The sequence below is a fragment of the Onychomys torridus genome, chromosome 3, assembly GCF_903995425.1.
Source record: "Onychomys torridus chromosome 3, mOncTor1.1, whole genome shotgun sequence".
NCBI lineage: Eukaryota > Metazoa > Chordata > Mammalia > Rodentia > Cricetidae > Onychomys > Onychomys torridus.
Window position 1 is genome coordinate 53,584,767 of NC_050445.1, and position 26,201 is coordinate 53,610,967.

General features: G+C 38.0%; 1 protein-coding gene across 3 annotated transcripts in view; it reads right to left on the bottom strand.

Annotated features, from left to right (window-relative positions):
- The window catches only part of Mdfic (MyoD family inhibitor domain containing), an 81,688-nt gene that overhangs the window by 26,393 nt on the left and 29,094 nt on the right, over window positions 1-26,201 (bottom strand). For all 3 annotated transcript variants that reach the window (XM_036181742.1, XM_036181741.1, XM_036181743.1), the window contains one exon: window positions 4,262-4,540. In XM_036181742.1, the coding sequence (XP_036037635.1) occupies window positions 4,262-4,540 (279 nt within the window). The remainder of the gene's footprint in view (window positions 1-4,261; window positions 4,541-26,201) is intronic.

Sequence of the window (26,201 nt, forward strand, 5' to 3'; positions counted from 1 at the left end):
TAAACAGCCAGCTCATACACTAAGGACAGGTCCTAGTCCCACAGCCTGAGTGCCTCCTAAACAGATCAAGCTATTCAATTGTCTCACTTATCCAGAGGACCTGCCTGTACTGAATCCACCAGGTTTAAATGAATCCCCAGGAGTGTCTTGGTCCTGGAGGACATGGGAATGGAGGGGAGGGGCTGGGGGGGAAGGTGGGGGTGGGGGAGGGAGGGGGGAGGACAGGGGAACCCATGGCTGATGTATAAAATTAAAACACATAATAATAATAAAAAAAATTAAATGTTAAAATGAAAGAGAAATAAACAAAACAAAACAAACACAAAAATAACATGCATTTTTCAGAAAAGATACTGCAACACAAACAGGCTAATAACTATTCACCCCCAGACAGACACATCACTGTCAAATCAAGGGTAGAGCTGATGAGCAAACCCAGGTAGAGGAGTTCCATAACCTGTGTTTGAAACATTGGGCCACACCACCCCTATATGATTAAAACTGAGAAGCACCCAGTTACTGCTCTATATCCAATGCTTTAACACTGTCTTTCCGAGAAGCCATTGTTCAATGAGATGCTGAAATTCAATGTGTACCTCTTACAAATACTGACTCTATACTATCAAGTGTGGAATACAAATAAATTATCAAACATCCCCGAAAAGAAAAGAAAAACCTCTTTAACAATATTTTTGTTGAAACCTAATTTTTATTAAAAAATATAGCTATAACTGGCACACCTAAGACATATTAGCATTTACCATCCCTACGTTAAGAAAAGTGCCTTCAAAACTAATGAAAACCCTTGGCAATTTGAATATTAGATGATACTAAATTACACTATAATTATTTCAAAGGTCAAGAATCTTACACATTTAGTCTTAAAACTCTCCACCTGGGTGATGCAATCAGAAAATTTAAGTATGTATGAAAATATTTAATTATACAAAACAGGAAGAAATCTACTAATTTAATAACCTTTAAGTAAAAAGTGCTATCTTTCCACGTAAGTATTTTTCCCTGTGCTGCAAAAACGAATATTTTAGAAGAATATATGAGCTGTGTTAGTCTCAAGGAAGAGTGAGACATCATGGTATGAAACAAATCAACACATCATGTATGCATAAGGCTGTACTGTAAGGCTACAGGGCACTGTTGAAAACACCCAATGCTCTTAACTATTGAACCACCTCTCCTGCCCCTTGATTAGATCATTTAAAAAGCAGATTTGCCTTTAAGATTTGGATTCCCTTTAACAGCCAAGCTACCTCACACTCAGGACAGTCCTCTCTTCGTGAAACTCGGAGAAAACTAAGGCATTCCCAAAGGATAGGGCCACAGCGGAAATGGTTCTGCTCTGCTACAATTGCCGCTGTAAGGCCTATATTACATGCTGGACCAGTGGGTCTTGAATTGATTTGGTGTGTTGTGTGAATAAACATGGATGGAATTTGTTTTTTTAAGCAATTGCAATGGAATGTTTTAATGGATAGACTTTAAAAAAAACCTGCTTCTTTGTTTGGGGATTTTGGGGGGGGGGGGGACAGACAGGGCCTTATTACCATGTAGCCCTGGCTCATCCAAAATTGCCTTAGTGGATCCAGTTGACATCAGATTTATGATGCTTGCGTACATTGCATACATTACAGGTGTCCAAACTTTTGTTTCTGTTCCTTTTTTTTCTTAAGCCTTCATCATGTATGATTATTTTACATGCAGCAAACTAATAAAGAGTACATGATAGTATTATCTGAAGCCTTCAAAAACAGCTATCCATGCACATGTGCTCTCTTTTTGGGTGTGATTTTTATATTGAACCTTGAAGATAAATAATATTGACAACTTGAGAGACATCTTTCTGGCTCAACTGAAAAACTAATCTTTAGTTAAGTCACAGTGATTCATCATGAAGATGAAGGGCCTCCACTGACCAAATATGGGAAAAACTTTATAGAGTTGGGAGGCATTGTCTGTATTCAGGAGAGGACTGGACTTCAGCAGGGCTGGGTGTTTGGAATGCTGAGACAAGGCTGACTGGCAATGGAAGCCATTTCATCAGACTAGGCTGGTTGTCTTGTCTAGGTAACGAGTACCTCCTATGTACCAGAAACTGTCTATATGCTTTGTTCATGGGAGCTCCTATTTTGCCCAGCCACACTACTGTCCTGTGAATTGCATGCAATTATCAAAATATAAATGAGGAAACAGGTACATAGGGGTTCAGAGAAGCCACCACAGTCAACAGGTTCAAGGTAAAACTGAACTTCCAAAACAGCTGTTCTGTATCCACAGCTTGACTACTATATGCTATTTGCCTTTTTAAAGTTCTTGGAGGTCAAAGGAGGAGGTGCATGTCTGTAATCTGGAGGCAAACTTTAAAAGAACAACCTCAAACAAGAGTGAATTTCATTGAAGATATGTAACTTTGAGAATGTCTGAAATAGGACAACGAAATTTTAATCTAGAATCCAAATAAAGATCATAAAGTATGCAACCGTCTTAATTCTAGAAGCTAAAAGTGAAGATATGCACAGGACTCCACAATGTGTTTTGATATTTTCTTCGTGTTTCACACTCTTCATGCACCCAAGTTGATCTTAAGTGCTATTTTGTGATAACTGTAGCCTACAGGGGACTCCCTGTATCCAAATATCTGTGGTCAGTCCTAGCAGAGATTGGAGGGCAGAGAAGAAGATGAAGACAAAATAAAGAAATGGAAGAGAAAAGGATAGGAGAGAGGGAATATGTTTCCTTTATACACTGCTTCATTTTCTCCTCCATGTTACTTCCAAAGCTGCATCCTTGAATTACAAATATATTCAAACACAATTAAAAGCAAGAACTATTGAAAAACTCCATAAGCTATTTCAAGTTAGGCCGATATGCCAGTGTTATCACTGTTTAGTATTAAAATAAGTAAATATCAAATGGAAAACAAGAGCTGAAGAACATAATAAGTAAATTTATCTGTATAAAACAAGTAGATTTCAATTGCATTCAATTATTTCAGCCAATCACCTCGAACAGAAGATCCTCTAAAGAAAATTGCATTGCCTTCCAACTCCTTGGAGAGCCAGTTTAGTTAACAGCCTACCTACACTTCAGAGATGACCATGCAGCTTACATGTCAAACTCATTTTCAAATGTCAATCATGTCCTTTTCAATCTAATTAGTTTGGAAAGTAGTGTCACTGACCTGGAACTATGCAGACCATTTATTATCATATCATTTGATCAACCTAACACTTTGCCTCAGTTGAGTTTAAGACACCTGTAGCCAAAATGTAATATCCTTTCTCCTACTCATTACTGGTAACTCTCAATACAATTCCCTATTTACAGCTCAATTTATCACAGTGAGTATGCATGACCAGCTTTACAGAGGCATTCCACAGAATCTTCCTGAAGATTTCAGGGCAGTTAAAGCAAAAAGGAGGAAGAACAAAGGCCATGCACAGGCTGGGAGGAATTTACAACATTAACTATAGAGATTGGTTTTTTGTTTCCTTTAAACGTACCATATAAGGAGACTCTTCAGGTTATTATCACATTGAGTTTATTTTGTAATAAAGAAAAACTGCCCTGGGTTCATAGTATCTAACCCGACTTTAACTTGGCAAGGTGCAGATGAGGTAGCACTAAAAAGGAAATAATAACTAGCTGCCCAGAGGTCAGAGAGCATTGGTAAGTGTATCAGAGAGGAGCAAAAGGCCTGGGTGGGGCTAGAGTGGATGTGTGCTACATGCTGGCAGCAAGGGAGCTGGAAGATGGCTCACAGAGGAGACACCCCTTGCCTGGTCCATTCTCCAGCAAGACCAGGGAAATTACATGATCTTTTTTCCTATTTCAGCTTTGCATATTAAGAATGAATTTGCAAGACAAAAATGCAAGCAGGTAATCTTATCTCGACTGCACAGCATAACACATTGCACCAAGGAGGGAAAGAATACAGGCACTCTAATATGCCCCCAAATGGTATATTCATATTTTTAACTGTGGCATTTTTTTAAAAAGTGCACCTGTTATATTTAAAGTAATGACTAGTCACTCTAGGATGGTAATCTAAAAGCAGAATGCTGGCTGCCGGATCTTCCTTTTTTATCTTGGACTTTTATTGGAGGAAGTTAAGTGGATTTTACCAAAATTTATGATTGTCTGATGGAAAGGCGAGAATGTTACTCATGTTTTCTGGATCAATTTACTACTACTGAATAATTTTACATGAGGTTAAAAAAAAAATGCACATCTGTCTCACACTTACCTTCTGGTGAGGAAGCAGGCTTTTGGGAAAAGACAGCGTGTACTTTACTCTTCTTATGGATATCACTGTTGACAGACAAGCTGGACTGAATTTTTCTATGCATTTTCTGGGAAACAGGAGCTGAAATTTTGTGATTATCTGTGGGTGCCTGTTTAGCTCCATGAGGAATTCCATTCCCATTGCTCAGACTCTTGTGGCCTCCATTCTTTATCTTGCCTGTTTCCTCCTGGCTGGGCTCCTGTGTTGATGTCTGCAGCCGAGGCAGGCGCTGAGGTTGGGCTGAGTTAAAAAACAAACAAACAAAGAAGTTCATCTAGGTAAGCAAGAGAAGCTATTATTTTACAATTATAAAAAGATGTATTCAAAAACACAAATTCAAAAATAGAGACTGGAGGTCTAACCCATGATAATAAAACTGAAGAGACGGGGAGTTATAGAAGAAAGGAAGAAGAAAAAGGTAAAAAGGGAAGAAAGAGAATATTCTAGAAGAAAGGAAGGGAGGGAGGAAAGGAGGAAGAAATAGAGGGAGGGTCTATAGAGTAAAATGAAAGTGGGCTCAAAACATCACTATACAAAGACATAAAATTAGAGGTTTTTTGTTAATTTTAAAATAATACTTAAATTAAAAAGTCTGTTTAAAGAAAAGGTAATTCAACACTGGTTCAGTGAAGGATGTTCTGGTTTGTTGGTCTCCTAAGTGCTACACACACAATACCATGATCTCAATACTAAACTCACCAATTATATTTTGGAATGAAAGAAATAATGAATTCAGACATTCAAAGTTGGACAATAGCCAAACATAGTTTTCTTCCAAGTAATTCTAAATCTGGATGGAAATCTCTTCTGTGCTTATTCCTTTAACTTCATTTTAAAGAAAAAAAAAAAAAAAAAAAAAGTTCAGTCTGGTACAGTGCAGTTGCCAAAAGCAAATGGAAGCACTTCAGCAGAACTAACATTGCGTCTGGACCAAGCAAAGGAGCCACCTCATTCCTGTTAGTGAACACTACACCAAAGACATGAGAGAGGAAAAGAGTTTTAGAAAGGAGAACACAAACTTGTGGAGTGGTGCACAATTACGAATGAATGAATAATCTAAGTTCGGGAAGGTTAAGAATTAAGAAAAATAGATTTAGAATAAACTGTACAAAACAAATAGTATCCCAATATGCAATGCTAGTGGTAACCAATTCACAAGTGGACAAGAGAAGAATTAGCTTTTCATCACAGGGAGAAAAACAAAATCCCAAACCCACCCTTTGAAAACACTAATAAAGATCCAGAGCTAAAGCAACAGGAATGGGTAGACACAGTTACAGGGGTCAACAAAATGACCAAACATTATTGAAAAGCATGGAGGTGTCCAAATAGTGGGCATAAGAATGTTCTTTCTATTAGTTTGATAATTCTTTCATATTTTAGTTAGTGTAGTTCCCACTAACATTTCTTTTGGGCTTTTTAAAAATGATGCATAGAAGCTGATTCCAAAATAAGGAAGAGGAACACATACTACCAAAGAAATTTTGGGGAAGAAAATAGAGAGTTGGTAGAACTTTAATTAGACATGAAATTGCACAACCAAATTCCAATAGCTCTAGCACTGTCATTTGGCCATACATAGACAAAAACCAGTAGAACATCAGACTCCTAGATATGTAGACGCATGCACAGACATACACATATCTATGACATACAAATAAGACCATCCACATGTATGAAAAAAAAAAACCTCTTTTTTAGTTTAAAGTAGAAAGAGAGACTATTTTAATGACATGATACTGAGAAGGCTAATGAATTTAATTCTTTGGATACTGCATCATTGAACAACTGAGTGAATCATGACAATTTGTGTTGACCAGCATTACCCAACAGCTCCTTGTGACCTCAGGACAAATATCTACAACCCAGCATCTTATGCAGTAGATCAGTTTCTTAGGACCATGCAATCATATGATTTAGAGAGCAACCAGAATGACATCCTAATGACTGCCACTGAACCCACAGCATATGCATTTCAAAAGATGACGAAGAGGACAGTTCAGCCCAATTTAGTGTTCTTTACAGAGCACTTTCTAGCAATCTCTCCAAATAAATGGAATGTTTGAGCAACTTCCTCTCTAAACTAATAATTCGAGCAATCTGAGGGCTTGGTTAAGTTGAAATGTCATTGACCAATGCAGGGCAACTCCTCATCAATCAGTCAAAAATGACTTCTTATACTCCAAGGTAACCCAAGTATTACTATGTAATAGTTAAACAGTCTCATTAAATAAAAAAATGCAAGTGGTAAAAGACAAGTGTGTCCTGTCTCCAAATTCTAAACAATGATAGATTTGACATTTTTTCCTTTCTTTCTACTAACAGAACTGAATCTACAACTCATGAGCTGGAGCTTTAGTTTAATACATCCTTAATGATTTATCTATATTTCAATCTTCAGACCATATCTTTTTCTGGGACAGTTAAATGATAGCACTTTTATATTTTATTTCACTGTCACCTAATTATTTTTCTGAGGTTTTTGAATTACAGTTAAGCAACCAAATATTGCCTCTGCACTTCAGTTTTGTTTAAAACACTAAAACATTTTCTAGTTGAATGATTTTGCCGTATGTGCGCAGTACATCAAATCAAAATTGGATAAGCTTTATCTTAGTCATCTCAATAGACAGGAAATGTAGCTTCATTGATCATTTCTCAAGGGTATGATTTTAATCTTATGGTCAAGTTGCAATTAAAACTAAACAGGAAACATGATTTTATTTTCAAATGAAGAACAAAACCGCCTGCCTGATTAAACCACATCTATTTGGTTTCAAATAGATTTCTTCTTATTGTGTACAAATCACGGAAAGCTCTAAAAAAGCATGCTAATATGGGGGGTGACACAATGCTTCTTAAAACACAGGCAACGCCTGGGGACCCTCACTCCTGCTTTAATGATGCACTGTTCTCATTCAGCTGTCTTTCTTTTTTCCAATCTTTACATATGTGACAGCTCTCAAAAGTAGACCATAGACCATCTGGCATTTTCCGAGGTATAACTTGTGCAAGTTCAGCTCTATTGGGAGTGCACTGCTATCTTCTGCCTGTGTTATAAAGGGACAATAGAATGTAGAACTTAAGGGTTGTTTTGAATTATTCATTTTTTTGCCTGTATATTCAAGAAATTTTTACAAACTCTGCATTTTGTACTACATAATCACATGCGTTAAAGGTACAAAGAAACTTTTTGACACCTCTTTTCTACAGGAGGCTGGCATTTTGCTTGATATGTGAACATTCAGCATCTGCTATATCACTCCAAACAGGATGGGGGCTGCTACAAAAGACCCCATTTTAAATCTACTCTCTATGAGTGAAAAATGTATTCTCAATATTCAAGAATGAATGCAATACTTTTCAAAATTTCAAATACCAGATATTAGGACATTCAGCTTCTTCAAACCTGGATAGCGTTGGTCACCTGATCAGCATATGTGTAGAGATTTTTTTTAAAAAACCACAGCTCACACAATGCAGCATGATTGTAATTTTAATATCCATGATGAATAGTTACAAATGTCTTAAGAAATACCGTTCTTTCTAGGTTCAAATGTTTTCAATCAGGGAGGATTAGGTCTAACAGTTTTCAATGGGAATAATAAACATGGGAACAAATAGTCAATGGCATGAACTTCTTTTGATAATTAAAAAAAAAACAGGTGATATTGTAACTAGTAATAAGTATATGTGAAACTGTAGCTGCTGGCATAGCAATAGAAAGCCACGTTTTACTCCAGCATACAATCTATTAGTGGAGCAGATCATCTTCATGGCTGGTGTCCACACAAGTCATATTCAATAAAATTACAAGAATTCTCATGCACGTAGTTAATTTAAATGACTGATGTACACATAAAAATCACACTAATTCCTGTTACTTTTCACAGGGATAATTATAAGGATCTTTTTAAAAATTAATTATAAGGTTCTCACTGGGTATGCAGTACCACATGGTCACTATAGGATACACACACACACACACACACACACACACACACACACACACACGGTAATGGTAGAGATGCTATATATGCAATACTGCATATGAAAATATGAACAATTTAGCATATTAAATGTTATTAAAAGATACCTGTGATCTTGACACTTTATATACAATAGTGTCCTAAAATGGGAGATGAGATGTTTTTCAATATGACTCATGATAAATGTATACTTTTTTATTGGCAGCATAATGCGAATTTAGGTAAAATCATTTAGAATCAAGGTGACAGTCTTCTCTTTTTTATCATCCAGTGCCAAGACTTTCTCTATGTACTAATCCTGCCCAGCTGGACACTCCTGGTATACTCCATACTGTTTTCGTCATCCTCCTCCAAAGGCTTTTGGAAATGTCTTATTTACTTCTTGAGTTTCTGGACTCTTTTGGTCACATATCTTCTTTTCTATCTTCATTGAATCTAACGTACATATTTAACATATGAAATTGTATATTGAAATTCCTATGGGTTTTTTTTTTTTTTTTGAACATTCATGAATTTGCGATCCCAGTCAGCCACTGTGGTTCCTCCAATGTGAGTTCACAACATGAAGACCATTCTGGCACATTGTGTTTTATTTTAAAAAATTAATTCAATTGTAATTATTGTGAAATAAATCATTAGATGACAATGGGAAGTACTACTATTCAAAATACAAAAAGACAAAATGTTAAAAATTGTTTGAGAAAGCAACTGATCTATTGCTATTGCATTTTATAACGAACATTTAGAATATAATTCAACATATTTAACCACCAGAGGAGGAGACTGATAGCTTCCTGAAAATCTATTTCTGTGTTGTCCAAGGCAGATATTTACTCCTGTGTTCCAACCTTCCCTTGCAGGTAGATTCAGTATTCTCAGAGATGGGCTTGTTTCTGCATGTTCCTTCCAAGCTTGGCACTGAAGGGCTGGGTATGCCCACTCCTTAATGTGGCTGGCATCCACCAAGCTTGATCACAGCTGAGGAGCACACTTCTGGGAATCTTCATGGAAACAGGGAAGACCGACTTTCCAGTCTCTGCCTGCATTTGTTCCTTCCCGTTACCTTACCTACACAGTTTCCCCACATTTTAAAACTGTTCTGTTTGCCTTCATTTTTAAATTCTGTGAAAGTGCTGATAATTATTTCTTTTCCTAACAACCATTGAAAAACCTGTATCAAATAACTATGTAAGTATGATCTTGTGTTTTCTATATAAAAATGCAATAAAATAAATTCAAAATAAGAATTTTAAGGAACATAAAGCATATCTTCACTTACGTTGACCATATTTGGTCCTCAAACCATAACTCAATGAAGAACAAATTCCCACTACTTTTTTCTCTCTTTGCATAGTTTCATATCTACTATTTGATTTCCTACTCAAATGAATGGAAGTTTGGCCTTTTATCTTATTATGCCTCATAGTTTCTAGTTAACTTGTCTGTGGAAAGAGTCTCCCATTTGTGAATTTGAAAAGTTTAAATTGCCAAGTTTGGCTATAGAGTGTCAATTACAAGCTTTATGTATGTGTTTAAATTACTCTTCTTCTTGGATAATCTCATAGCATTATGGTATTTGCTATGGTTTCTCTCTTGCTTCCTAACTCAATAGATACTTCTGTCACTGAGTCAACTGATAAGATTAACTGCTACCTATAATTATTATATGTTATTAATAATTATATTGTGGATATACCTAAGAAAATAAATGGACATGTATTTATTCATAACCTGCAGAAAAGGAATTATACAAATACTGCTTTATATTGTCAAAACAACAAGACAATAAAATAATTACCTTAGAGATATGAACTTTCTAAAAGCCATTTTTAAATACTGAAAGTTGTATAAGATGACAGACAGCTTTATGAGGAGCAATGTATTCACTTCTTTGAAGGAGTCATCCCTGAGTTTTCTAAGAGGCAATAATGGGCACATTTGGGATCAATATACCTGTGATGTTCTTAAGATGTAAGACACATTTCTTTTATGTATAAAAAAGAATCCATTAATGGGCGGCTAGAAGTGTGAAAAGCCCAACTCTTCCTTGTGTTCTGTTTCACCAGACAGAAGCTTAACTAAGAAATCTCAAAACAACAGCAAGGTAGTAACTACAAGAAAGCTACTACTTAGCACTTTGACCACGATTATAAATCAAGCATTTCTTTACTTTTGTTCATCTCTCTCTACAAAGGGTTCAGAGAAATGTTTTTAAAATTATTATTTGAAGGGTTTTTTTTTTTTAAATATGATCATTTGAAAGGCACCTTGTGGTCTCTACAAGGTGCCTTGTTTAGACCTTGTACATAGTTTCTATATAAGACATAGAACGAGAAATAGAAAATTTTTCAATATATTCTTCTTAAATTAACACTTTGGAACCACATCACTTAGCCAAGTTTCGAATCTACAAACATGTAATGCATGCTACAGTGAAATTAGAGTGAATGATGCTGATAATTAGTGGGTGATCATAAGGCACAAGCCCAAATAACTAAAACCTCAGAATTCACCTAGAGTCTCTCCACACTAATGAAAACAGCCAGGGACCACAAAGCATAGAAAAGAAGCCTAAAGCACTCCAGGCTTCATCCTAACAGACACACCAAGATTTGGCAGATGTAGAACTAATCTGTCTTACAGGCCCTAGACCCAAGCTCTGTCTCTGGGTCATTTAGCCTTCTTTGTGTCTTACGGACATGTAGAGGAGGTGTGAACAAAAATCAAAAATCTTTAAACTAAGAGTTCTGTTCCAGAGTAAACACCTGCATGAGGGGTCAGATTGACTTGTTGACAGATAAAGCTAGCTAAGTAGAGGTAAGCCTGGGAAAAGGTACCATAATCAAGGAAAAGAAAAGAAAGAGGGGGGAGAGAGAGAAGGAGGGAGGAGAGAGAGAGAGAGAGAGAGAGAGAGAGAGAGAGAGAGAGAGAGATGGAGAGAAAGAGAAAGAGAAAATTATTATACTGCTACAAAAAAAAAAAATCCCTTGGGACTTTCCAGCTCTGAGGTAATCCCTGAATCTAAATATTTGTTAGCAACTGGAGAAGGACTTCGAAGCCTCCTCCAAGAGAATCTTCTCTGAAATGACTATGACAGACACCAAACAAGGAAATCTTAGCAGAGTTTTCCAGTAAACAAACTCACTGCACACAGAACACAGGCCCCAGTCAGGGAAGAAACTACAGCAGAATGTTGGTTATAGCTCTGTTCAGAATACCCTGCATTCCATAGACTGCCCTGTTCTTTAACTGTACAAACGGGCTCCCTCTTATCACTTTCACCATGTCTTAATCCATATACAGGATGAAAACAAGTTCTATCAACTTTGATCTAGGGTGGGCTTCCAAATCATTTCAGAAGAGGGATACACATCATCCAGAGGGCTAAAAAAGACTATGCATTAGGTCTAGATGTACCATCTACAGGACTAACTTATCATGAGGAAAGATGAAGTGTGTGGACATTTAGGAGAAAGGGCAATTGGGTCTCATTAAGTAAAAACAATATGAAATTATATGAACAGAAACAAAAAGGATCTGCCTGTAGACCCAAGCCCAACTGTAGGCTGCTGAGCTAAGGTCACCATAGCAGTCATCTATGCTTGTCTGTTCAGCATCACCACTGGTGTCCTGGTGACAATATAGATAATAATGAGAATGGGACCTAAATTTACTGACAGTAACTTCTGTAGCCGTGCAGTGTTTTTAGTTCCAGGCGTCCGTACACAGAACTTGACAATCCTGGGTCTTCACTGATTCGCACTGACAGCAGAGCGTTCCTTAAGGACAAGATCCCATATTCCTTGAATTCCATCAACCTTATCAGGCACATATATGCTGACAAAGAGCCTTGTATGATGTTCAGCACCCAGTGGACACCCAGTGAAAATTAACTGATGATGATGAATTAGACTAGCTTTTAAGCTGTCACTTGATCCCGGAATATAATAACCTTCCTGAATAAATCAAGCAACAGTTTTGTATTCAGTACCATTATAAACTTCATCCTTCACCTTCCTGAGCCTAGGGAATTTCTGTAAAAGCATAATATAAGGATGGTAGAACTGTAGCAAAAATTCAAGAAACTCTCTCTATTATAACAAGGGAATTAAAGATTCCGTTACAGATATCACAGGGTGTGTGGAGAAATGCATCAAAAATGCTCACAAAGTAACATTTCTGAAAAGTAGCATAAGAAAAGTCACTGCCAAATTATAAATCTGAAAGATCCTTTCCATAATAAAAGCAAACTCAACTTAGTCTGCAAGTAAAGCACAGAGCGATGGATGTACAAATGAAGTCACAGCTAGGAGATACGGAGTCAGGAAGAAGAACGAAAGATGCTAAGCAATTCAATATTTAAGAAGAAAAACAAATTCCTTAATGGTTTACATGAAAAAAAAAAAAAAACAAAAGAAAAACAAATCCGAAAAGAAACACCAGCTTTAATGAAGTCCATGATCCCCAAGTTCATTGGTGAACAATGGCAAGAACATTAAGGATTCCCTTAAAATGTGGTCTGAGACTAGGAATCCTCTGTGCTTTAGCACTTGTTGGGAATGATGCTTCTGCTGAAATAATTTGAAAATTCAAGACTGAGAGCAAAGTTCTAAGAATTGGCTCAAAGATCAACCAGGTCCTAATGATCATGTCAGACTCCTACAGAGGACCCTGGCAACATTCCTCTATAAGAAACTACTGCATAACCTGCTACCCTACAGAACTGCCAATGATATTCAAAATAATGATACAAAGAAGTTTTTCTAAGTTGCACAAGTCCATTCTCATATGCACAATTAAGTATGTGTAGGTATAGAGCAGATTCTAGCAGATACATAATAGGAAAATAATTATGCAAATGAGTAAGGAAACAAAATACTGTTTTCTCATTCTCATCCCCAAGGATAAAATCTTAATTTCTCTATTATAAGGTTGCTTTCACTTTTTGAATCCTGATTTAGATTACTGTATCCATCAAATTGCAATATTACTGGATAGAATAAAATATTACTTAAAACATAAGCATCAACAAGTGGGACATCAACGTATAGAGGAACAAAACCATTAACCATGCTTGAGGAGTCACAGATTGAGACCATTTACATAAATTGTTCCTCTCCTAATTTCTCCATTAAAATATACTAAATCTGTCAAGGTCACTTTGGCTGCAAAATGGCTGAAATAAGTCATTATAAAATATTTGTTATGTACTATTCTAGGGACAAGGGACCTTACAGGGAACAAATTTACAAAGAACTCTTTCACTGTAGAGCTTATGGATATTTATGACCTCAAGTAACAATAAATTCAGAGGACATCCCTAGTAGTGTTAATTTCACATCTTAATGTCATTAGAGGCAAGTATTCGAATGTAAGGAAAATAACGAACAAAATGACATCACAGCTTTCCCATCTGCCAGACATCAGGGTGAACAATGGGCGGTACCCTCTAGCTAACTGCAATTTGTCCAATGGTCACGTTACCCACACTTCTGCTGTCCTGTGCTCAAGGACACACTAGCTTCACTTGTATAGCGAGTTGAGTTTGCTTTTGTTATGGGAAGGAAACAAAAATCAAAAGAACACTTTCAGATATACAATTGGGCACATTCTCCTGGGAGACAGCATCCTCTGCAAGTGTGTGTATAAACACACTTCAGAAGCACACTGCGCCAGACACGTATTATTTTATTTGCATGTAATATGTTTAAATCACGGTGTTCTTGAAAGGGAAAAACAAAGAAGAAACTGTGATACAATGTCAGAAAACAAGGATAAAATTGTAGAAAGCGAAATAATAAAGGACAATACAAGAGGATGAGAGAGAGAGAAAAAAAACATAGAGTGAAGAAAGTGAGCTTGAGGGATGAGACCAGCATGTCTGCAAGGCATCACAATCACACAAACAGGCTTCCCTGAGGATCTGGACCACTTGTCCCCTGGAGGTGAGTATTGCATACAACAACTGTGCTTAGCACTCCTCCTGCCTTGGCAACAGCAGTTAAAACTGTTGTCATTTCTAACCTAAGTCATCAAAGCCTCCTAATCAGAGCTCTCTAGCTCTGGCCCACTTTCATGTCACCAGAACCAACCCAGAATCTGTTTGCCTTACTGTCCTGATGAGAAATTCCATGTTTATTGATCTTTAGGATAAAATAAGTACTTTACCAAAAACCTTCCCAATAATGCCTCCTTCTCCTACCATGCCATTTTCCTGGGCCCCAGCTCTATAGAACTTGTCCTGCTTCTCAAAGAAATGCACCAGTCTTTGCAGGCCACTATGTGATTCTTTTCTATCCACTGTCTTGGGACACTCCACTGTCTCTTACTTCAAACCTACATCACATGCCATCTACTTGCCATCTTTGTTAAATAGTCTTCTGAGATATAAGTGAGTCCTTCCTTTTGGAATCAAGAGAAAACTTTATTTGAATGTCCACCAAAATCCTGTGTTCCTCCACAACAAACATCATGTCATTTGTGATTTCATAGTGTCACTCAGCAAGCCTCTGCTACAAAGCTGTGCAGAGTATCTGATCCAGCACCTAGAACAAGGGACACCAGAAAAAAAAAATGACACAAATGACAAGGCAGAAGAAATGGCATTCTTCTGCAGTCCCCATTTTAATTCTTTACATAAAGCCCTAATAAGTACATAGTGCTCTCATGGTAGGTAAGTCTGGGGAAAATTGCCTTTCCCTATACTCCCTAACAGAATCTGGCTGCTTTTCCTATTCCTTGGTGAAGTTCAGAACGTATCTGAATCCTCTAAATCCCCAACCACCCAGCATAGTCTGTGATTTATTAGGTCCATCATTATTTCTCATTCAAATTAATTTGGGGAAAAACTGTCAAAATTCTGTATTTCCATGAACTTCACATTAATTTCACATTAGAATAATATTATCATGTAGTCCAACAGTGGACAAGAAATCAAAAATAATTCGAGATAATAAAAAATACTGGAACAAAAAAAAAATTTAGCACTCCAGTTAAACAGTTGATAGAAATGGCTATTTATAGAGAACTGGAATTTGGGGAATTGTTTCTGTTTGTTTTGTTTTTGATTCTCTGAACACCTGAAAACCATGGTACCTATTACAAAGTAAAAAATACTACTGAGACAGTATTCGATAACAAGAAGAAGAATTTTATTTTGGAAAGCTACCAAGGGCATCTCAACAAAAGCATCTCAACAAAAAGCTGAAAGGAAAAGGGGCCTCATAGAGAGGAGGCCCAGGAATCTGGCCAGGCCTAGAGGCACAAAGGACTTCAGGGCTTTTGCTGACCTGAGAGGGAGCCAAGGTGGTTAGGGAATTCACATGCTGCCCTTTGGACAGTCTATTTATCACCTAATTATAACTATTAACAATAGTGAATATGCAGGGGGAAAAAAAACACAGGCTGTGCCTCCATAACTGTTCCTGGCATTATTTTTCCAGAAAGTGTTCTTCTTTACCATAAGTCCATTACTACAATAAATTATTCATTTACAAGACCATTCAATTTCCACTGACCAGAAGTTGGCATAAATATTTTGATTTGATTCAAGACACTCCCAACAAAAGGGCTCCTAGGAAGTTACCTAACACAGTCATCAACTATATACAAATGTAACATGAAGCCACAACTTGGATTATTAGGGAACATTTACAGAAATCTTACACTTTAATTACCTTCCAAGAACAAAAGACATACATCCATGCCTCTGAAATGGATTAATCAATTTATGCTTCAATTTGGGGAAATTTGATCTCAAGCTCCATAGAAGAGCATGAATGGTATGATACTTTTTCAACAGTAAAAAGGTTTAAGAGAATTAAACTGCTGGGTTTGTTTGTTTATATTGTATTGTTTTGTTTTTCTCAGATTTTAGGAGTGAGACTATTATTCTTGTTTGATTTTATCTTCTATTTTCCTAAACCAAGTTCCTTTATCAGTTAGGAGGCACAAGTCTCTGGCAATTGTTCTCAAACTTTGTCCAACTCCAGAGAGCTGAACAACATATTCACCTCATGTTATCCCTTCTCAGGAACTATCTCATCTCCTCCAGTATACTGTGCTCCAGAAGGACAAATAGAAGACAAGACCATAGAGAGTTAGACTGCTAACCATGAGCACTTCCTCAAAAAGTCAAACTCCCAGAAAATATATAGGCAATTTGATAGTGATCCAAATAAATTTGTCTATGTGGGGCTTCATAAATTTCCTATTTGCCTCTAATAATTGTTTCCTATTGATCTAGCTTTTAAAATCCCGCATGTGGATTTCAAATTGCAAATGGTTAGTACATATTCTTATCCATAAACAAAGCTCATCATCAAAAATTACATACAGGCCCCCATTCCAGGCATCCTTGTGAAATTCTTAACCTCTTTCATTCAACCTCAACTTGTCAACTGGAAAACACACGTTAAACATATCAATTCCAATGGCATCACCCTGTTCCATAATATTCCAAAAGCATAGGTCTGAAGTTCATTGTCAATTGGTAAGCACATAATGTGCATATACCTTAATATCCAGAAATCTAGTTTTTTTTTAAAAAAAAAAAAAAAGAAGAAGAAGAAACAGTGTAAAGATTCATTTCTCTAGAGACTTGTAATTTTGAAAACTATGCCATCCAAATAATATCTATCTTGTTGGGAGAGTTGGCTCAGCAGTTTAAACACTTGTTGCTTTTGCCAAGAACCAGGGTTTGATTCCCAGCACACACATGGCAGCTCCCAACAATCTATAATTCCAGTCCCAGGGGATCCAATGCCCTCTTCTGACCTCCTGGGATAGCAGGCAGGATGTGGTACACACATAAATGCAAGCAAAACACTCATACATGTAAAAAAAATAAATAAAGGTAAAATAATACCTGTCAATGACATCGTATAGCTTTTCCTAGAGAAACAAGTGCAAAAGGGTGGAAGGCGTAATAATCTGTCTAGAAAAAAAGTGTTTGGAAGCAAAATCAATCTGCAGGAGTAATAGAAGCTATTGGGTATTTTTCTAAAATCTTACAACAACACATATTAACTGGACCAGTGTTGTGCCCCTTGTTCTCAAGGCTGCTACAATGATAATAGCCATTAGCAGGAGGTAAGATTACATCTCTGCACTTCTTATTGTTTTTGTTCTTCCAAATGGAAAAAAATGAAAAAGCACTGAAAAAAAGGAATATGAAAATAAACGTTTTCTGTATCTGATTCACACCATCTGGTCCATGAGAATAAATGGGTAAGAAAGAGAGTGAGAGGTAAAACAGCATATGTGTCAGAGAGGACAAGGGAGGGGGCTTCCTCCTTCCTTCCTTCCTTCCTTCCCTCCCTCCCTCCCTCCTTCCTTCCTTCCTTCCTTCCCTCCCTCCCTCCCTCCTTCCTTCCTTCCCTCCCTCCCTCCCTCCCTCCTTCCTCCCTTCCTTCCTCCCTCCCTCCCTCCCTCCTTCCTTCCTTCTTTTCTTTTCTTTTCTTTTTTTTAACAGCGTCACACTATCTATTCTTGCCTGTCTGGCTACGCAGATACAGCTAAAGATATCAGGCTGGCTTTGAAACTTATAGAGCTCTTCCTGGTTTCATCTCCCAAGTGCTAGAATTAAACATGACTTCATATCCAGCTGCTTAGTTTGTTGGTTTGGTTTGATTTGGTTTGGTTTTTCAAGACAGGGTTTCTCTGTGTAGTTCTGACTGTCCTAGAACTTGCTCTGTAGATTAGGCTGCCCTCAAACTTAGAGATCAACCTGCCTCTGCCTCCCGAGTGCTGGGATTCGAGGAATGAGCCGCCACCACCACCTGGCTAAGTTTTTGTTGTTGGTGTTTGTTTTTTTAAGTTCATGCAATATTATGAAATACTAACCCATATTAAACATGAGTGGCAATACATAATACATTGGTGCTTGTGTCTCCTTCCCCCTTTTCCATCTGATAAAAGTATGTCATGATTGAAAACTCAAAGTTAACATCAAGTAGGCTCTGCTCAATGCAATGACTTCTGGCCCCACACCAGGCAGGTAATCTGCTCAGAAACATTATGGAGTATTTTAGGATCATGTAATAGAAGCTGCACTAGATCTTCTGGTCACTTCTTCCAGAGTGCTGAGTAACCAGTGAGATGTGGAGTCATGCTCTGCTTTTCTCCCTTGAGTCCACCCCAAATCTCCACGTAGGCCAGAGAAGGCAGTATTGCTATAATGGCGTAGCTTACACCATGCCACACTTCTTCCTCTAGCCCCATTATAGAACACCCCATCACTGAGGGTTGGGATAGTAAAGAGAGTATCTAGATTTTCTTTACCAGATGTATGATGGGGAGAGAATATATACCATCCAAGTATATATCAAAGTTGGCAGAATTTAAGGGTGAAAGATAGAGTGACTTGTCCACTGTCCCATAATAAGGGAACCTCATTTAGAAATAGAATCTAAGTCACATGACCCTACCCCTCCCTAAGCCCCACCTCCTCTATGTACATAAAAAAATCTCTCTCTGCATCTTGCTGTTGTACACTACCTGCACTCTGCTGTGTCTAAATCCTGTCAAAAATAGAGCTTGTTATTAGCAAATTCAATTTCAGGCCATTACTTCATTTTCAAGCTAATTGGCTAATGGCATGGGTATTTTCTCTTTTTGTATAAATACTATGCTGCACTTATCTATGATGGCTCCTACAGTTCTTTGAAAAGTCTTCATACATTATTCTTAGAGTATAGGTACTTTCAGCACACTCATCCGGTGGACTGTAGCAGCCTGGATAGATGGGAACTACCTGAGGCGAAGCAGCTTTCCTCTCCAGGGAGATTTACAAGAGTAGGGCCTATGAATAAGGAGCCATCAATGTGACACTTTCCAAAGGACTGAGTTTTAATGTGCTGGGCCAAAAGGCTATCACAGAGATGTGATTAGGGTGGGGATACATATGGTCACAAGCTGATCTTCTCTTCCAAAAAGACTGTCCACACATAGTGTCACTTTTCTTACTCATATGCAAAGAAGCAAAATTGACAGTGTCATTTAAGAGGGAGGGGAAGAAAGCTGTCCCTAAAGGATGCCCCCGACCCCAAGGAATGCTATTCTAAAACTACAAACTGCCCATTTTTCAATTCACTGTAATTTAGTGTTTCGCACACTGAAATGGACACTAAAATCTGTCATTATTACTGACCAGCCTGTAATCATTCCCATTCAGTCCTGCCAAAGCTCTAGATTCTAACTCTGAGAGTTTAGATATTTAGGCTCAAAATGTGGTGTGGTTAGCCTTGGTTTTAGTTTAGTTTTGTTTTGTTTTTAAATAACTACAGAAATGAGCACTCTCACGTGGGCTTTGCTTATTAAATATATGCTCTGGGAACTGTACCATTCAAATGTTTTTACCTTAACACAGTAGATGTTACAAAGAAAACAAGTTATAAAAGACTTCTTCCAAGGCTATGCTATACTACGCCCCTGTTTTCTTTAAGCTTAATGAGGAGAAAGAAATGATCATGACCTCAAGGCTTACCAAAACAAGTAAACCTGAGAAAAATGAAAACTAAGGACTGATGAGCAGAGCAACGTCATGGACTCCACTTTTCAAGAAGAAAGGCTGTGATTTAATAAATGATCTTTAAATATGTGGCTATTCATGACAATGTTATATATTACTTATTTCTTTGCTACATGATATTTATTGTTGTATACTAGTCATGACTATGTCATGATTTATTTATCCAATATTCCCTAATGTGCTTTTGAGTCACTTTAATTTTTAGTCAGTTATTAAGGGTGCTACTTTGAATGCATATAGTGACAGCTGTAGCAAAGGTGAGAAGATATGATATTTTGTTTGGGACCCTTAAGAGGGACAGCAAATGAAAAACGATGCATGCATGTAGTCCTCTGTGTTATATACGCTGTATCCTCATTGGCTACAGTGAATGTGCAATGTTCACAGACTCTTCTCCACATGAAAGTGACTGGAAATCCTACCAGACAAGCAAATTCTACCTGAGCATATGTATTTCCTGCAGCAAAACAGTTCCTTCCAGAGAAGCCCTTCCTTCCCTTTCGCTTAAGACACTCAGCATATCACAACCTCTATTCTTCCCTTTATTCCCCACTGTTCATTCCACGATTCTCAGTTTTCTTATTCTCTGAATGCTGACCTTTCCACACTAATCCATTGTTCATTATCATAAAAGAGCCTATCATAATGTAAATAGCCAATCTCTATTTAGTGCTAAATAATTGTTATACCATAACTCACATACAAGCAAATGATTATTGGTTCACTAACTAGAAACAATGGCACCGGACATTGAATAGAAGAAGTGTTTTCCCAGATGCTCTACAAACACTGCCTACAATCCTTGTTTTAGTCACTGTCTGAAATAAGTAAACTATGAACCTTTATATCATAAGAATGGTTGAAAATTGTGCCTAATAAATCTTCTCAGTCACCCACTGTATTTCCATACCATTGAAAGAAATAGCTGATATTGCACAAAGTTTTGAAATACACTGTTCTCCAAAGTATATGCTTCATCAGCAATTTGTTTTAACATCCACATCTCCCTCTCAAAGGGAATTGAAACTAATTATGTATTGTCCCAAATGCCTAGATACCACTGATACCATATGGATTCATATATTATTCAAAAAGCTGATTTTTCTCTTATTAATATGACTCTTAGGTAAACTGTATCTCTATTACGAAAGACCTCACTCTCCTCTGAGAACAAGCTCTAGATGTAATAGTTAAGAAGATATTCTTTCCAATTTATCTACAAACACTTGATTAGAGAGTGCGTGTTCCAGGCGTTTTTAACTGAAAGAGAACGCTTACTCCAATTTAAGACACAGAATCAAAGGAAGATGAAAGAGGCAGGTGTGTGTAATTCTTCAGGAAATTAGACAAAATGATTTTCATCTTCAAAATTTCACTCATATATAAGGTAAACTTTGATTTTTATTTAATGTATCAAGGATACTAAGACAATCAAATAATTCCTTTAGATTACATCTAAAAGACTCTGAAGTCCTTTCATTGTGCCATTTAACAAGGCTACATGTGCAAATTAAATAGTTCTTTTTCAATATGATAAGACTGGCAAGCCATGCACAGTGAAACTAAAAGTAAGAAACAAGTCTGAACAATGTTCGAGAAAACAACTTCCCCAAAGGACTATGGGGTTTAAAGAAAAGAAGCCAGTACCGTCTCTACCCAACAGCCATGCATGCGGGTGAGGTCTTAGTGGTTTTATCAATAACAAGAAACTGCTTTTTTTATTTTTTAAGGCAAATGTTGACACTGATAACTAATGCTCAGATTATTCTTCAAATGTATCTGTTCTGGGGCAGCATGTTCAAGTGCATACCTTTGCAGGTTGGAATTATCCTGGGAACTCAGGGATGGCTGAGTTCCACTCCCACATGATTCCAAGTTAATTGGTATGGGAGGGACCTGGAAAGCTGTCTGTTAAGCTATCGTGCAGAGTGGGAGCCACTGTTCCCCACAGAGGGATGTGACCACAGAATCTTGTCCCTGCCCCACCCATGCCTTCAGCTTCAGTCTTCCACGATGTCTTCTTACTGAAAATGGAAAGTCATTTTAAAAAAGAATGACACAAGCCGAGGTTCTTATCTCTCCCTTGAAATGAAACCAAGCTCTACATTTTGAAAACCAAAGCACTTTCTTTTCTCAGATGTCAAGTTTACATTAAACCCAGAAATTGTCTTGAATTTATTAGAACAAATGTGAAATATGGAAGGTGTATAATATATCACAATTGTTCCAACTTTTCCTCCAAACCAACACAAAGGCAGGCTACAGATTCATGGGTAATGATGGTAAAGCAGCAGGAACTTTCAACTAAGGACGAAGACTCAAATTTGGGCTTGAAATACTTACACTTTAGAAAAACTGCCTCCCTCACCCTGATGGTTTTAAGGTGAGCTCTCGAGGACCCTAAACATCACAGACTCCCTCCCCACCCCTTTCTCTGACAACAAGAAAAAAAACTTTCATTTATTCAGCAATCAACACAGACATGATAACACAAACTCAGCATGGCCCTGCCCTGTACAACACAATTCCTTGAGATGTCAACTACATGCTAAGGAATCCTCAGCCTCCCAGTGGATAAGAGTGTCACACACAAGTGGACTGCAACTTCAAAACCAGTGAGCTCTTCTGGATAGAGGCAGATAAGCCCTATCCTGAGTGAGAGAAAAAGGCCCTTGCTGGCTGGCTGAACATATGGAAGAAATGCAAAGGAAGCCCAGCGCTGAAGGAGGAGCCTGTCACATGTGCATGAAAGGATGTGGTGAGACCAAAGGCAGGACTGGATTTAGTCCTAGATTCAATCATCCAGAATCATTCCCTGGAAGGTTCCTGTGCTTCTGGAATTGCGATAATTCCCATGACTTAGAGCTAGGAGACAGTAAGCACGGACTTGACCAAAGTCACAAATTATGGTAATGGCTAAAAAAGAAAAGAACACAGAGTGAAGCAGCATGGGACTATCTGGAGAGGCTTCAGAACTGACAGTGGAAAAGGCATGGTATGTAAAGCCTCACATCAGTTAAGGCACTCACATGCACCCGAGACAAGGGAAAGCCAGGCTCACTATAGAAGCAGACTGCAGAACTAGAGGCAGAGAGGGAGGAAATGTCCTTCAGGATTTGTGTCCCATCAAATTCTACAGAAAGGACAAGGAAGTAAATTAGTCTACTGGAAAAGGATCATCAAGCACAAAGGAACTTTGCGTAGTCACTCTTTAACCCTTGTAGGACAAAGACCAAAATGGGTTAAGCCATCAGCCATATGGTACAGAAATGGGATTGAATGCCAGTAGCTGGTACTTAGCTAAAACCTGAAGTATCCCAGTGATGAGCATTATCATCTGAGTCCTTTAAGAACAGTAGGTGTTACAAAGGAAAAGGGCTGGAATAAAAAGTGAACTGGGAACTGAGAAGCAGGGGTATACTGATTGACATAGAGAGCATATTTTTACAAGCACCAATTTTTCCACGCTACAATATTCTTCTTCTGTCATCACAGCCCTGAAAGCCTCATGTGAGAAGACTGAAGGCATGGTGGTTGCTGGGTGTCTGTGTGAGTCTGGCAGCTGGGGCGTGGGCCTGGGGAATTTATGGGCACTACAAGATATCACAAGTTCCATCGGGGCATGAAAACAAATCAGGTAAAACTATAGAAGAGAAGAGGAAAAAGGAAAGGAGAAGAACACACAACACATAAGGTACATTTACTTCTAGGGCCAAGTTCTGGAAGAAAGAAGAAAGCGAATTTCAGATTTCCAATGTTAGGTGGCACAGATTTTGATGCTAAGGAAGACCAAGGTCACATTTGCAAGACAGCAGAAGAGAAGGAAACATCTCACAGAAGCAAAGATCTATGTCATTTCAGTGACATTAAAAGAAGCCTCGGGTCAGCCAAACCCTGTGGAGTCATGATTCAGAAGTCAAGATGCTAGTCAAGAGTTCATATGTGATGTACAGGTTAAGCCAGCAGTATGCATACTGAGCAAAAAGTCATGGTCACAGCACATTCTGACTCTCTAAGCTTTGGCTGTCTGGCTTCTACTGTTACCTGGAAATCTCTCACATTAAATGTACAGGGCCTAGATACACAACCAATATCACATTTAAAAGCTTTCAAAAATAAGATTTTACTCAAACAGTCTTTAATAATTTCAAACAAACTTAGGACTTAGAGAAAAGTCAGTCTTATACAAGTCATCTTTTAAAAGGACATTTTTAGTGATTATACATATTTTTGTTTCATTGTGTCAGAAGCCTTAAAACTTAAGGCATTTAAAAATTAGCCAAGTTATTTAACATGTCAGTTGTATGAATGTAAGTAAAGACTATAAATCTTTAAAAGAAACTGAACAAACATCAGCCACCTTAGCTTAAGTATTGAAAACTTGAATATAGAGGAAAATTGATTGACCTTGGATTCCAATAATAGATTATTGTGTACTGAATGATTTCACCTCATAGAAAAGTGAGATGTGTTATTGCTCTCCACCCTCTCCGTGACTACGGCAGCAGCTCTGTAACATCGAAGGAATGGTGAGAGGCTAGCCTGCAAAGGTGGGATGACACTAAGTGGGGCTGCAGACAAGGAATGGCAAGCAGCAAGCATCCAGAGACGAGCTGAATGGCCATTTTCTGGTTACACTGGCATGAATCAATTATTCATGATGATTTGAGATGGTGGGAATCTCCATTTCTTAAATTTTCCAGGACAAGTTCTCACAAGTTCTCAAGAGCCATGGCAAATGTATTTAATTAAATAATGTTCCAAAGCAGAACACATTTCTGTATCCGCTCCCGTCTATGTTTCACTTAATGTAATTTTCACTCCCTAATAGTGCCATTTGACTGCTTTAAAGGCGAGTCCCCCTGGTTTTTGTGTATCTTGCTGCTGAACCTAAGGAACTTGGGAAGAGTTCGGCTTTTAGCGGAGAACTGTGTAGTAAAGATTTGCTACTGACTCCTGAGGACTAGTTGAAAGAAAGAGGACAAGTTATAGCATTGATTCTTCACTCTGCTGGGGCAAAAAGGCAACAGAGCTTCTGAAAAGGATTAAAAGAGGTTTCCACAACCTCTTGCATTCTCTACACCCTCACCATCTGTTCTGAGCCATGGACTGAACTGAATGCAAGTCTCACCCTGCTGTAGGCTATGGCTGGTGCAGGTGGAGAAGCATGGATGTGCAAAGATTGTCATGGTCTCCTCTCCCTCCGCCAGAGCAGCTCCCCTCCCTGTTCTGACTGAACCCAGAAAAAATCCTTCTTCCTCAATTGCAAGAACTCAATGAGAAGTAAATTGTAAAATTAGGATACAGTGGTGTTTCACACTTAGCAAAATGAGATCTCTGCTCCTTTGTGCCTACCACCCCATCTACACACAGCTTTACTGACCTCTGACCTCTGTGGATATCTTCAGAAAGCCTAGCTCTTAAAACGGCCCGACTCTGGGTTTAGTGCTCTGTCTCTGAATTCAGTTTTTTTTTTTTAAATAAGAGTCAGTCCCACCTTTACCCCCAGCCCCCCCCCCACCCCAGCTCCACCCCATTTTGTACTTGTTCTCCATCCTCCAGATTGTGTTAGAGTTCCTGCCTTTTAAAGACCCTGAAAGAATTTAAATTCCCTGCCTACTTACAAACTTAAGACTGGCCTGCACATGTTTGGGTAGGCTCTCTGATGTCTCAGGAAGCTTGTTTTTACCCTATTTTTATGTGGAATAACTTTCTTTTTTTTAAATATAATTACATTGTGTTTAATGTAGTAAGAATTCACTTAAGGAGGCAGAAATGCAGACTAAGGTACACAGACTATGAAGTGGATACCCTCTTCACCTATATGTCTCCAGTCAATTTCCCAGTATTCTCTGTCGGAACTACTTAAAATGGTAACCACACACCTTCTAGTAAGGAAATAGATCTGTAATGTTATATATACAGATACAGGTAGACATAAATATCTAAATCACGGAGGTAATACTCACCATGATATTTTTTTTTTCCATTTCCAATTGTGTGTTAACTATACTAGAAGGAAACACCTCCTTAGAGTCTTATGATAATGAAGGCCAACAGCTGCAAATAATCTGTATCATTTCCCACCGTTTCAGAGGCTGTATTTTAGGGAATCCCGAGCTAGTGTCTACACACAGGCAGATACAAGCACAAAGCAGCAAACACCAGATATGATCTGTTGAGTATGTGCACTACTGCAGGAATGTTCAATAGGGAACCCAGGTGGAATGTACAGGCAGCTAAAGCCCAGCTTTGCCCTTTCCTGGGTGCGTTGACAGGAACAAACACCTGTGTCTCTGCTTCCCCACTAGGTAACATGGCAATTTGTAAAAAGCCTCCAAAGCCTTTCTTCAAGCCATCCCTCTGAGTTTGACATGAACCA